General features: G+C 50.6%; 1 protein-coding gene across 4 annotated transcripts in view; it reads right to left on the minus strand.

The window, feature by feature from the left end:
• The window catches only part of NLRC5 (NLR family CARD domain containing 5), a 42,507-nt gene that overhangs the window by 10,483 nt on the left and 18,644 nt on the right, over positions 1-13,380 (minus strand). For all 4 annotated transcript variants that reach the window (XM_058675014.1, XM_058675017.1, XM_058675015.1 and 1 more), the window contains 12 exons: positions 13,168-13,257; positions 12,922-12,984; positions 11,320-11,403; positions 9,299-9,382; positions 8,577-8,666; positions 8,225-8,290; positions 6,349-6,432; positions 6,179-6,262; positions 3,266-3,352; positions 2,510-2,590; positions 1,848-1,916; positions 1,527-1,631 (listed from right to left, as the gene is read on the minus strand). In XM_058675014.1, coding sequence (XP_058530997.1) covers positions 1,527-1,631; positions 1,848-1,916; positions 2,510-2,590; positions 3,266-3,352; positions 6,179-6,262; positions 6,349-6,432; positions 8,225-8,290; positions 8,577-8,666; positions 9,299-9,382; positions 11,320-11,403; positions 12,922-12,984; positions 13,168-13,257 — 987 coding nt within the window. The remainder of the gene's footprint in view (positions 1-1,526; positions 1,632-1,847; positions 1,917-2,509; positions 2,591-3,265; positions 3,353-6,178; positions 6,263-6,348; positions 6,433-8,224; positions 8,291-8,576; positions 8,667-9,298; positions 9,383-11,319; positions 11,404-12,921; positions 12,985-13,167; positions 13,258-13,380) is intronic.

Raw genomic sequence — 13,380 nt, forward strand, 5'->3', positions numbered from 1 at the left:
GCCAGGGCTGGGGACGGAGCTGAGAGCGAAGAACACAAATCCAGGTCTCCCACATGGGTGGCACAACCCAATGGCCGTCATGGCTGCCTGCCAGGGACTGTGTTCACAGGAAACTGAGGAGCTGGGAATTAGCACCAGGTTCTCCAGGACAGGACACAGCTGCTGGACTAGATGTGCACATACACAATGCTGCTTCTTTGGAACTAGGAGTGGGGAGCTGTTGGCCCCCAAGAGTTTCTTCTTGAGGTAAAACTGGCAGTTAGAAAAACTTCATTCATATCCATTTGATGGAGGTGAGAATTATCTGTAGATGCTGAAGTCTAGGGTGGAAGATTAAGGAAGAACTAGATGCTCTCCTAACCTTGAAAGATCTTCCCACAATGGGGAAGACAGCAGCTCTGCCAGTGAAGCAAGTGCAAGGGGATGCTGGCAATGGGGCACAAATGGCAGGTGGCACCAGTAATGGGGCACAGAGGTCATGGGACCCCAATGTGAGGTCCTCAAACACACCTGGGAGAAGCTTGCACAGAAAGGCAGTCATTAACCAGACAACACTGATGAACCCAAGGTGAAGGTTCTTCTACAAAACCTCTGGTTGGAGACAATACCATAAAAGAACAGCTGAGGAACTATTTCAAATCAAAGGAGACCAAAAAGAGAGGACTCTAAATGTAGCAAGTGGGCCTGGAACTGCAGCAGGACCAGAAAAAAAGCAGCAAACAACGGCTGGGGCTGTGAGGCAGCAGGTTTCCACCTGCCATACCGGCTGTTCAGCTTCTGGTCCAGCTCCCTGATAATGCGCCTGGGAAGGCAGCAAAGGATGGTCTAAATCCTTGGGCTTCTGCCACCCGTGTGGGAGACCTGGATACAGTTTCTGGCTCCTAGCTTTGGCCTGGCCCAGCCCTTGTTGTTGGGGACATTTGAGGAGCAAACTAGCATATGGAAGATCTCTCTCTTCCTGTCACTCTACCTTCTACTAAATAAATAAATAAATATTTAAAAAATATGTTAATATTATTGACATAGCAAATTGCGGTCTGAACTGTAGTTTTGATAATAGTAATTCATCAGTGTGAAATTTCCCAAATTTCATATTTTACTGGAGATGGAAGACCAAGTAAAGGGACCAGATCATACAGCTTACCACAAATGGTTTTAATAGAGAGGGAGAGAGAGGAAAAGGAGAGGGAGAGGGAGGAGGGCAGAGATGAGCAAAGGTAAAAAACTATGGACAAGGCTGGCTGTGGGTGAATGCAAAGTGGAGGTTCTACTGGTCATTTTGTATTAGTATGCAAAATTATTTCCAAGAAGAGCAGTGAGCCAGGAGTAACTTTCCTACTGCATTGCCCCACGTGACTCAGGTAGTGATTACCACCTGGCTCCCTAACGCCAACACCTGTCAGAATCACCTGTGCTGCCGCCCATGGAGGGGTATGTGGAGAGCACAGGATCTTCGCAGTCCAGTCTGCTGGACACAAAAGGTGTAGAGGGGTTAGGGGGGCAAGAGTAGAGTCTTGGCTCCATACCGGAAGATCTTGAGCTCAGAGAGGTTGGGCAGGAGGCCACACAGCAGCAGCAGGGAGCTGGTGTTGCTGGTGTCGCTGGTGTCACTGAGGTCAACCTGAGACAAGCTGAAAGGCCCAGGTGTGTGAGAAATATTTCAGGCTCATGGGGAGGGTCCAGAGCCTCCCCAACCCTTGCTACCCTCCTCCCCAACTCTGATCATGTGTGGGTCTCTCCAGCACAGGGAAGCACAAATGTGGGGAGTTACTCATAGCCTATGGCAGGCCCAGGGCCCAACCTGACAACTCCGCATCCCAGACAGCATTGGGGGTGGGAGTACTGACCTGAGCTGCTGCAGCCTGGCACAGGTCTCCAGCAGGCTGTGGTGAATCTCCACATCACAGTGAGACAATCTGGAAGCAGACAGGAGTCGTGAACAGTGGAGAGTGGCAGCTTCTGAACCCCGGACCCAGCTGGGGAACTCTGCCTGCAAGGCACTCACAATGCAGCGGTAATTCAATGATCAGCAAAGCCCCACCATTTTCCAGGGAGAGGAGTAAGTGAAGGAGAGGACGGCTGGGATGGCTGTGCAGGTTGTTCACTGCACGAGGACACCCAGCTCAGGAGTTCTGACTCCCAGAGTATACACAGCCAGGGCTGCATCTACTAAGAAGCAGTGGCCTTTAAATCTCCCCAAAAGGGCTTAAGAAGCAAAGGATGAGGACGAGTCAGCAAAAGGGAGGAGGAGGGTAAGTGGGCAAAAAGAGAACATTCTGAACATTCTTTGCACACTTGTGCAAAGAAGGGTCCTGAGGCCCAAGAGAGCAAGATGGTGCTTCAGGAACCAGAAGCTGATGGGGGAAGACCTTACAGATCATGCATGCAAAGACTTCTCATACCAAAGGACTTCAAATAGGATGCAGGAAATATTGATCCCAGGTAGCTGTTCCCTACTCCTCCCCATCTCTGATCATTCTTTTGAGGGGTCCCAGGGGCTCGCTCCCACCTAGAGGCCACAGCTTCTGGGTTCTCTTTCTGACGAGGAAATTCCAACTGGACATAGAGCTGCTGCTGGGTCTCAGAGATGCTGCAGAGAGAAGGGGCAGCTGAGTGAAGCCAGAGCAGCTGTGTCTGGCAGGCTCGGTGCGAGTAGACACAGCTGGCCCCTAAGGCTGGGCCTCCTTGTCCCCATCAGCGCCTGGCTTGGGATGGGACACTTGTCTCAAGTGGAGCCTTCTCAGCTGCTGTAGATGAATAAGTAGATGAAGCTTCCCAGACCATGGCCAGGAGAAGGACTCTGGGGTTCCTAGAATGTTCTAACGGGCCAAGTCCTCTTTGGTTACTGGGGGAGGAAAGCAGCAGCTAGGGCATGGCAGCCACTATCACACCTTCTAGCTGATCCGCCTGGGGCTGGAGTGGGGTCCCTTGAAGGGGGAGGTTGGGATGGAGGCCAGAGTTAGTGAGACAGACTCAGACTGGAATGTGGCTGTACTGGGTTCTGGACACAGGTCTGGCACACCTAAGCACTAGCCTGAGTCCATGGCAGCCCTGCAGTGTGTGTCTGGATCCAGCAGCCCTCCAACGGGCATCCCAAGCTGCTTTATGGCACATGGCCCAGCAGTCACGTGTGCGCCCAGCACCCCTGCATTCTTGGGGACACCACAGAACTTGCAGGTGACATGGATGGAGGGGATAGGCAGGGGAAGGTCCCAGTGGTCACATGACAAGGAGACTCACCAGGACACTTTCTTCTTGGACTCACCTGATAGAAGTGATACTGCCAGAGGCCTGGGTGCAGACTTCCAGTAGGGTGGACACACTGGCTGTTCTCATCCACGGCTCCTTCACCCTGTCACAAAGGGGGCACAGGTAAGATCCTCAGGGGGAGCGGCAGCACCCTGGTGGGTGGGGGAAGGTGAGGGAGGCTGGGGAGAAGGGGTAGAGAATGGCAGTGCCAATAAGAGCCTGCAGACTTTTTCATTTTCTGCATATTTAAAGCTATAGAACAGGGGTTGGCACTGCAACATCAGCATCCCACATGGGCACTGGTTTGAGTCCCAGCTGTTCTGCTTCCAATCCTGCTCCCTGCTAATGCACCTGGGAAATCAGCAGAGGATGACACAAGTGCTTGGATTCCTGCACCTATGTGGGAGAACTAGAAGAAGCTATGGCACTTGTCGTCATTTGGGGAGTGAACCAGTAAATGGAAGATCTCTCTTTCCTCTCTGTGGAACTCTCTCTTTCAAATAAATAAATCTTAAGAGAAAGTTCAGGACTGTGAGTAGATGATACTACTTTTAAAGACAGTGACAGGGCCTGGTGTGATAGCTTAATGTCTAAAATCCTCGCCTTGTGTGTGCCAGGATCCCATATGGGTGCTGGTTCGTGTCCTGGAGGCCCCACTTCCCATCCAGCTCCCTGGTTGTGGATTGGGAAAGCAGTACAGCACGGCCTAAAACCTTGGGGCCTTGCACCTGTGTGCGAGACCCTGAGGAGGCTTCAGATTGGCTCAGTTCTGGCCATTGCGGTCACTTGAGGAGGGAACCAGTGGATGGAAGATCTTCCTCTCTGCCTCTCCTCTTCTCTGTAAATCTGATTTTCCAATAAAAAACCAAAAAGAACCAACAACAAAAAAAGCAAAAAAATTAAGTGACAGGATGGTCCAACTGGACATGTGCATGGAAAAGAACTTGACATTCTCATTTACTCCAGCCATGAGGAACACAAAAAATCCCTGCAGCAAATGTCATAATCCAAAATGATGCTTTTGATTCAAGGAAAGATCTACAAAGTGCTAGATTGCAAAGGTAAGGATTGCATGAGGACATTTCAAAAAGTTTATGGAGAAAGGAATTCAAAGGTGGGCTTCTCTGGGGGCAAAAATGTGAAAATCACAGATTTTTGTTCATAGCACATGTTCTACGAACGTTCTGAAAACACTGAAAATAATGCAGAGCAGTTTTTTATTTTAAGCCAGGGCATGAAAACATGTGGGGAGAAGAGATAAGGAAACTAGTAAATGTTGATAGTGGTCTTGTGGTCTTTTTAGATGTTAGCCTCCTCTTTATTTCTTTTGCTTTCTTCGTTGTCTAAACTTTCTGTGGTGTCTCTGTGTGCCTGTGTGTGTGTGCATTCATTTAGAATTAGCAGAAAAGGGTTATTTATAACCTGTCTTATAGTTACATGCATTTCTTTTTCATGCACAATTTTCTTCTTTACGCTCCTTGGAATTTTCCACAAGCTTCTAGAAGGAGGATACATTCTTTTGAGATCAATACATTGCTACTTTGGTGGTAATCCAGTGATAGTGGACATAAACCTCGAACAACTGAATAGCAGGACCTGAAGATCTGAAGGTGTGCTTGTCCCCGAAGGCTCACAGCAGCTGGAGTCACAGTTAGCCCAGGAACATAGGCCTTGGAGGTTCAATGCTAAGTGGCATGAGCCAGGCACAAAAAGGACAGGTGTGCAATCCAGAAAAGTCGTATTCTTGAGACAGGATTGGGGGAAGCAGGGTGAGGAAGGTTGTTGGATGAATTTTAGTTTTGTGAATTGGATAGAGCTCTGGAGTTGGGCCACATAGCACATACATACTGAATGTGATGATATGCTTAAAAGACGGTAACTTTTGTCATGTGCAATTTTTTATAATTATTTTAGAATCTATTTATTTTTATTTATTTATTTTTTTAAAGATTTATTTATTTTATTTTCATTACAAAGTCAGATATACTGAGAGGAGGAGAGACAGAGAGGAAGTGGAGCTGCCGGGATCAGAACCAGCAGCCATATGGGATCAAGGCGAGGACCTTAGCTACTAGGCCACGCTGCCGAGTCCTGTCATGTGCATTTTATAGCAATTTTTAAAAATGCTATGGCGGGGAGGGGGCAGAGGAATCGAATGTTAAGTGCCTTGTCATGGGCTATGATGACAAGCATACAGCACGGCCACAAAGTGGGTCTCTTGGGACACCAATGTGTGAACTGCAGCTTACCAAGTCTTCCCAGTGTGTTGCAGCTTATGGGGGAAAGTCAGGGTGAGAGAATTGGGGCACGAGGGCTGCCCACTCTGTCACCATGGCTGGCTTGGCAGCTGGTCATGGATATGGAAGAGGACATGGGGCAGTACCAGGGAGTTACAGCCCTGCCATTGCCTGGATCCTGACTCCAGGGACCCCACTGACCCCTTTGGGAAGTGCTGTGAACCACTATCACTAAATTTTAAGAGTCGTGGTGAGATCATTGGGAGGGACTCTTTGTGAGGCTGGTAACTGATTTAAGACACCTTAGCCAAAATCAGAGACGAAGCACAAGCAGTGACACTAGGTCCTGGGAATATGAAATTAAAAAAAAAGTTCCTCCTCTTTTTCACTATCTGCTTTTTCTGAATGTTTGCACATGGTGGCAGTGGTTGCCTAGACACCATGCCTGCTTTGTGTTGTTCCCAAGTGGGCATCCTTTGCAGCCTTCCTCTGTTTTTCGGGCCCCAAAGCACAGGCCCCACCCTGGGCATGGCCAAGGTGTGCCAGGGTGGTGAGGATGGGGATTGAGGGGGGCGGTCTCTGAGACACAGAATCAGCTCCAGATCCAGGGGAAAGAAATCCCAGGGCCTGCCCCGGCTTCCCCCCATATCCCTTCACATCCCAGCCCCTCTCCAGGGCAAGAGAGTAGCTACCTGAGGCTGCACTGCCCGGCTGGCTGCCTCAGCAGGTGCAGGAAGACCATCAGCTGTTGCAGGTCCAGGAAGCACTGGCTCAGCCTAGGGACAGATGGCAGTCACAGGGCTGTCTCTGGCTTGGTGCCCTGACCCTCAGCTGTCACCATGGGCTGGGTCTAGTCACTCACGTGAGCTTTACCAGCTGAGGGGCCTGGCTCAGGCAACCGGCCAGTTGGTGCACATGCTCTGGCTGGAAGTTGCATTCACTTAGCCTGAGGAAAGAAGGCAAGGGGTGACTCCTGGTTAGACCCATGGGCACACTGCCCTGGTTCACTGCCATCTCTCACAACCCTGTTGGCTAGACCCATAAGGAGAGTCAGGGGCCCAATCAGGGCCAGAGAAAGCCCCACGTTGTGATCACTGCCCTGGAAGCTTCTGGAATCCTTTTGCAACTCCCACCCTTGACCATTAGGAAAGAATTGGATGGAGTCCCATCTCCCCTGCAGGTGGCATACCCACAGGTAGCTCCTTTCATTGGCAGCTGGGGCAGGAGCTAAAGACCAGCAGCTGGCGAGGCACAGAGGGCTCTCATTTGGTTGTCTGTGCACCCTTGGAGAACTAGGTCCCAGGGTCTGAGCTAGCATTCTGCCTTCAGTGGTTATTTGGCCCCAGAAGGCCACAGAGGGCTGAACAAACCAGCTCTGAAGGACACTCCTGTTCCACCTTGCCAGGGCCAGGGCTGCTCAGCAGCTTCCAAGAGGGCCTGGGGTCTGAGTGGGGCCTCACAAATTGGTCTTTTCATTTCAGCACAGGTGGGAGGTTGTGCGGGGTGGGGCATGGAGATGCCAGGCTGAGCGCCCGGGGGCAAACTGAGGCAGGGAGTATCCTGTGGACATTAGCCAAGGCCTGGAGCTGCAGTGTGTGTGTGTGTGTGTGTGTGTGTGTGTGTGTGACAGAGAGAGAGAGAGAGAGAGACAGACAGACAGACAGACAGACAGAGAGAAGGGTAAATGGTGGGTGTGTAATGTGCAGACAGGCAACCTGGGATAGGTGATGTGTGTGGTGTTGCTGAATGTCACAGATGTGACACGGGGTGTGGGGCAGGGAAACATGGGAGGTAACCAGGCTAAGGAACTTTATATAAATATAAAGTTATATAAAAATATATAACTATATTATAAAACTATTTATAACTATATTATAAAACTATATAACTATATTATATAACTATTATATAAAAATATATATATTTTTGAGGGTAACAGGGAATCAATAAAGGAGCTACAGCAGCGGTACAGAGGAATAGGGTTTTGAAGGCCCTTCTGGTGCTCCCAGGTGAATGCAGAGGCAGGGAACCAGTGCCCAGTTGAATGAGAAAGGTGGAGGAACTGGCCCAAGGCAGTGACAGTGACAGAGCCCAGGGCTTCCAGGGGATGATGGTGATGGAAATGGTAGCGTTGGTGATGATGGCAATGGTGATGGCATTGATGGTGGTGGTGATGATCGTGGTAATAATGGAGGTGATGATGATGGTGATGGTGATAGTGATGATGATGATGATAATGAAGATGATGGAAATGATGGTGGTGGTGGTGGTAGCTCACACCACCAATCAGCCAGGCCCTCTCCAAGCACTTTGCATATGTTAATTCCTTTAGTACTCACAACAACTCTAAAGTGTAGGTGGTACTATTACCCATTTTTTACAGATGCAAAGCAAAAATGTAGAGAAGTGTACTAATTTGTCCAGTGTCACACAGCTGGAACATGGCAAAACTTGGAGTCATTTGGGGGGGGGGAGGGTCGAGAATGTGATACCCAGAAGTCTTAAGATTTAGAACTAGGTCATGGCTAAGAGGCACAAGCATAGTGAGAAGGCTCTGCCAACCTGGAGCTGTGGGGGCATTGGAGCAGACCTGAGCAGCAGACCGAGGCAGGGGGCATGAAGGCAAAGAAGGAGGGGACTTGGGGAAGGAGGAGGCACGGAGGTAACTGCAGAGCCAGCTCCAGTCTCCTGACTCCCTTTCTGGGCCCTGGCCCCAGCAGCCCCCAGGGATCACTTACCTAAGCATCTTGTCAGCCTTTTCCTGTTTGGAGAATTGAATGCAAAAGCTCTGCTTGGAGCCCAGGCTGCAGAGACAGGAGGGTAGAGAAGAATGTTGAGAGATGTGTCAGCATCCTTGACACCCAAGGGACACAGAGAGGGACAGAGGAGGGTGGTGATCCTGCCCTTCCTCAACCCTGTGGCCTCCCTGGTCTCAGGGACACCTGGAAATCAGGAGGTGAGAATTAGGATTCCACAGTTAGAGAGCTTGGGGTAGAGAGAGGCAAGATGATCCCAAGTCACAGAGATGGAGGGCTGCAAGGTGGGGTTTTGCTTTGTTGCCATCAGCCAGTGCCACTAATGTTTGCTTACTTCACTGAGACCTTCTGGATGCGCGGGCAGTACGGCAGCATCTCCAGCAGGTGCAGGACACCTTCCTGGGAGATGTTGTTGTGACTCAAACTAGAAGAAGAAAGAAGTTGGAGATGGGATGTGACAGGAACCTGTGGGGCCCTGGCTACCTTCTTATCACCTCTCCTCTGTGCTCAAGCCTCCCTCATTATGATGGAGACAGCAGGCACAGAGAAGCTCAGAAGGGACCCTCTCCCCAGGTGGGCAGCATGGCACCAGGCCCTGAGCACTGCACTTGCTGCTGCCACTGCCACTTGGTCTGGGGCAGAGATGCCCAGGGTACGAAGCTCAGTTGCCTAGCAACATGTTGTATCCTGTCTGAGGCTGTCAGATCAGTGGGGAGATGAGGCAAGAGTGCAGTTGGCTTCCTAGGGACCTCCTCCTCCTGTGGGAGGGGACATCTTCAAACGTGTGTCCTATAGCTTGGGTACAAGAGCATTAGGGGTGGGATGGACCAGGAGCTGGGCTCTACTGCCCACACAGCTGTTTAAGGAGGGGGCTATGCAGCCATAGCTGCAGCCTCTCTTGGGCGTCTGCTGGGGGCTTTGTCTGTGGTGGTGTGAGGGCAAGGCATGGAGTGACAGTCAAGGTCAGAACATCCCCTTTCCCTCCCTGTCCTTGTCCTCTGGGGTCCTTCAGGGATGCCTTCAAAAGCAGTTACTGTGAAGCTGTTCCATACATACTCCAGCGATCCTGAGATGGGCATCTGCTGCAGACATTTCAGAAGGCATCTGAGGCCGTCATCACCCAGCCGGTTTTCTGAGAGGCTGCCAGAGGGCAAAAGGGTTGTGGGTGGTTAGATGTGCCTCTTCCAGTGTTACTTGGGTCTCGGGGACCACAACCATCATGCCTACTGTCACTGCTACCAGACGTCACCCTGCTGTCACCATGACAACCAACATCACCACGCCCATCATTACCATCACAACTTGACACTACCATGCTTACCTCCACCTTCACCATGGCAACTTGACACCATCCCTACAACCACAACTTGACACCCCCATGCCTGCCACTGCCAACCCCATCACTTCCATTACCACCCAAATTACCACCAACTCCCATAGTCCCACTTGCACCCATCACAGCACCACTCTTCATCTGCCTGTCACACCTCTCCTGGGGTTCCTACAGCTACAAGCTGACTTCTGGAACTGCAGAAAAGCCAGCAAGCTTCTACCCTGCTCTTGGCCTACATCAGTTTGGAGTCACAGTTTCTGAGCGAGAGCCAATTCAAGAAAAAGAAGACTGTTCAGAAGCTGCATTGACATCATGAATTTCTGCTGATAATGTGGGCGTACAGTGTCAGAAAGTACACCTGATGTCTCCTGAGTGTCTCTTCCTGCAGCATTCTTGGGTTAGGGTTACACTTTCAGAAGTAATCTAACCTGTGTGCCCTGTGACATCTCATTGTCCTTCTTCCTCTTTGGGGCTTATTTATTTCATCTTTTCTTGAGAAACTTTATTTAAACATTGGCTTGGCTCATGATGGAAGAGAGAGTTCCCTTTACTGCTCAGAGAAATACTGCTCATTCATCGTAACTTCCATTAGCTTTTTTGGCTATCTCATAATGTGAATTTATATTATGTGGTTCTTTGTGGTAGGTGTCTGCTTTATTCCCCATGACTCCTAATCACGGTACTAGACTCCTAGCCAGGGGGAGCTAAGATTTTGTGTTGCAATAGCTGTGTAACCTCGGCAAAGTTCTTAAACTCTATGCTCAGTCTCTCATCTGTACAATGGGTACAATGGAAGTGTAGTGCCTCAAGCTGTTGAGGAGATAAAAAAATCATGTATAATAAGAACAGTGGAGAAAGTGCTCAGGGAGTGTCAGCTATCCCTACATTTTCATCCCCAAGGGGCTACACACCAGACACCCCTTCTCTGCAGCACACAAGACTGTAAGTTCCCACCTGGGTGGCTCTGGGTTATTCCTGAAGCTAAAGCAAGCCATTTGGTGCCTGTGGCCCCTGCAGGGACCCACCATGGCTGCATTTGCATGCCTGTCCATCAGCAGAGCTTGCATACACTCCTGTACTAGGAAGTGGCCCTAAGCACTCGTGTTCCTGCCACCCCTGTGGGAGACCTGGATGGAGTTCCCAGCTCCTGGCCTTTGCCTGGCCCAGACCTGGCTGTTGTGTGGATTTGAGGAGTGAAACAGCAGAGAGGAGTGCCCCCTGTCTCTCTCTCTCTCTCTCTGTCTTTTTGCCTTTCAAATACGTATTTTTTTTTTTGAAGATTTTATTTACATGCAAGGCAGAGTAAGACTGTGCACACAAGCACATAAGACAAGATTCCATCTGCTGGGTCATTGCCCAAACTGATGCAACAACCAGGGTTGGGTCAGGCCAGGGCACTGAGCCAGGAACACCACCTGGAGCTCTCACAAACAGGTGCAGGGGTCCAAGCACTTGGGCCATCTTCTGCTGCTTTGCCAGGCACATGAGCAGGGAGCCGGATCAGAAGCAGAACAGCCTGCACTGGGACTTAACGTGCTGTGACACAATGCTGACTCCTTTAAATAAGCTTTTTTTCTCCTTTCAAATAGAAGAATCATAAACACAGGTGACCTGGGATCCAGGCATCCTGTGACAGTCAATCTCAAGAGCTGTAGAGGGATACCACGGATGCACATCCATACACAGACACTCACAGCCCATCCAGTGCCCTAGGTCCCCTCCCTCTTCCTCCTTCTTGACTTACTCCAGCTGCCAGAGGTCTCTGCACTTGCTCAGCAGATAGCACAGTGGCTCCACCTGCTCCTGACTGAGGCCACAGCCAGTGAACCTGTAGGGGAGCGGACAATAAATAGGGAGATAGGCCACTTGAACCACCTGGGCTGGGATATTGTCTCTGAGCTTCCAGGTGCAAATATATGTCAAAACATTACATGGCTTCCATATATCAGTACAATTCATTTCTTCACTCTTCCAATTAAATAAATACATTTTTATAATGCAAAACAAACAAAAAACAAGCCAGACATTGACTCCTGCTTGTCAGCTTGTTGTCCATCGACAAGAAGCTTAGCGAGTGGTAGGCATGAAAGCCACTGGACATCCTGCGGAGAACCCCCTTCTTGGCCTGACTCAGGAAGAGAGTTGGGTAAGGAGTAGGTCCCCTCATTAAGGGACCCGGTGGTGCTGAGCTGCCCTGCTCAAAGGCACCCACTCCAACCTGTGCCCTGTGTCTTGGAAAAAGATGACTTGGGAGATATTAAGTCAGGGAGGCAATGGGCTAGGTCTCAGGTTGACCCCTGCTCATGGCTTCCTGTTTTGACAGGACAACCCTGGAACAATGTTCATGCTTCCAAATGGGTGAGAAAGAAAACCAGGAGTTGTATCTTGTGACACAATCCTCATTGGAAATTCAAGTGTCAGTGTCACGAATACCAACTCACTCAGCCACGTTCACCTGCTAATGTCTTGCTTGGGATGCCGTAGCTATGACAAGCATGGCATGCAAAGCCCCACTACCATCACAGAGAAAGCTTGTCTGGCCATGGGTGAGCGGCACTGGGTTCAAGTCCCAGCTCCACCTTTAATGTAACCAAGCTGGGCAGTTTCCTAGAGCTGATTCTGAGTGCTCTGAGTGGTGCCTGGCTGATGACCAGCTCTCTGCAAATGTCAGCTAATCTATTTCTTTCTATTTTGCAGCTGAGTTGGCTGGCACTGGAGGAGGCTGGTTTAATTTCCCATGGAGAGCCAGCAACATCGAATGCTCACTAGAAACCTCATGTCTGCATTCTCATCCTACCATGCTATTCCCAGTGCAATATCTTCCTCCTTGTCAGCCCAAGGCACCTGCAGGGCACTAGTCCAGGTCTCGGCAGGGCAGGGCAGGTGTATCTGTGTGAATCCTATGCTGTGTACCTGTTGCACATCCTTGCAAATACTCTGTGACACACCCCCTTCCCCTACAGCTGCAGGTGCTGGGGATCAGAGTGGTGAGGCAGCTTGCCTAAGGCCACCTATCCCCACACGCCGCGCCCCCTCCCCCAAAGTCCCAGGCTCACAGTGGGTAGTTTGGGAAGCCCTTTTCATAGAACCATACCCTTTGAGTTCTAGTCTAGTTGGAACCACACTGTGTTTGTCCAGAGACACAACCCAGGCCTCTGCTGTTCTGTAGTGGGCAAAATGTAGGCCTATGTTGTTTTGTAGTGGGCAAAATGGGTAACTGAGCAGGGTTCTTCCAGGGAAATGCACTGTGGTGAGCAGTCTGTCCTTTGCTCAGGCCACCTGAGAGGCCAGTCTGCCAACCCCTATCACACCATCAGCCACCAGGACATAGTTCAGGGTGCCTCACCTGCAGCTCACACTGTCCTGCTCCTCCCCGGACTTGAAGTGCAGTGTCATATGATACAGGGACCTGGAACACACAGCACCTGGGACAGCTGCTCTTGAACACAACTCCAGGATGCTGCATGGGGCAGCCCCCTCCCCACTCCAGAAGCCCGGTCTCTGATCCGAGTCCCATCATTATCATCCTGGCCACTCTCACCACCCTCTCTGGACCCAACACTAATCCTTACGTGCACGGGGCAAAGCCCACCTGAGTTCCACCTTCTGAAGCTGAGGGCACAGGCTGCTGACGTCAGCCAGCAGGAGTGGGCTTCTTGGGGTCAGTTTCGTCTCACTCAGCCTGAGGAAAGCAGGGCAGAGGTGAGCAGGGGCAGGGGCCAAGGCACTGGCGAGGACTGGCAGCTCAGCAGGCAGAGGTGAGCAGGGGCAGCAGGCAAGGCAAGGAGGAGAAAGGTAGGAATCC

Source organism: Ochotona princeps, chromosome 16, assembly GCF_030435755.1.
Source record: "Ochotona princeps isolate mOchPri1 chromosome 16, mOchPri1.hap1, whole genome shotgun sequence".
Taxonomy (NCBI): Eukaryota; Metazoa; Chordata; class Mammalia; order Lagomorpha; family Ochotonidae; genus Ochotona; species Ochotona princeps.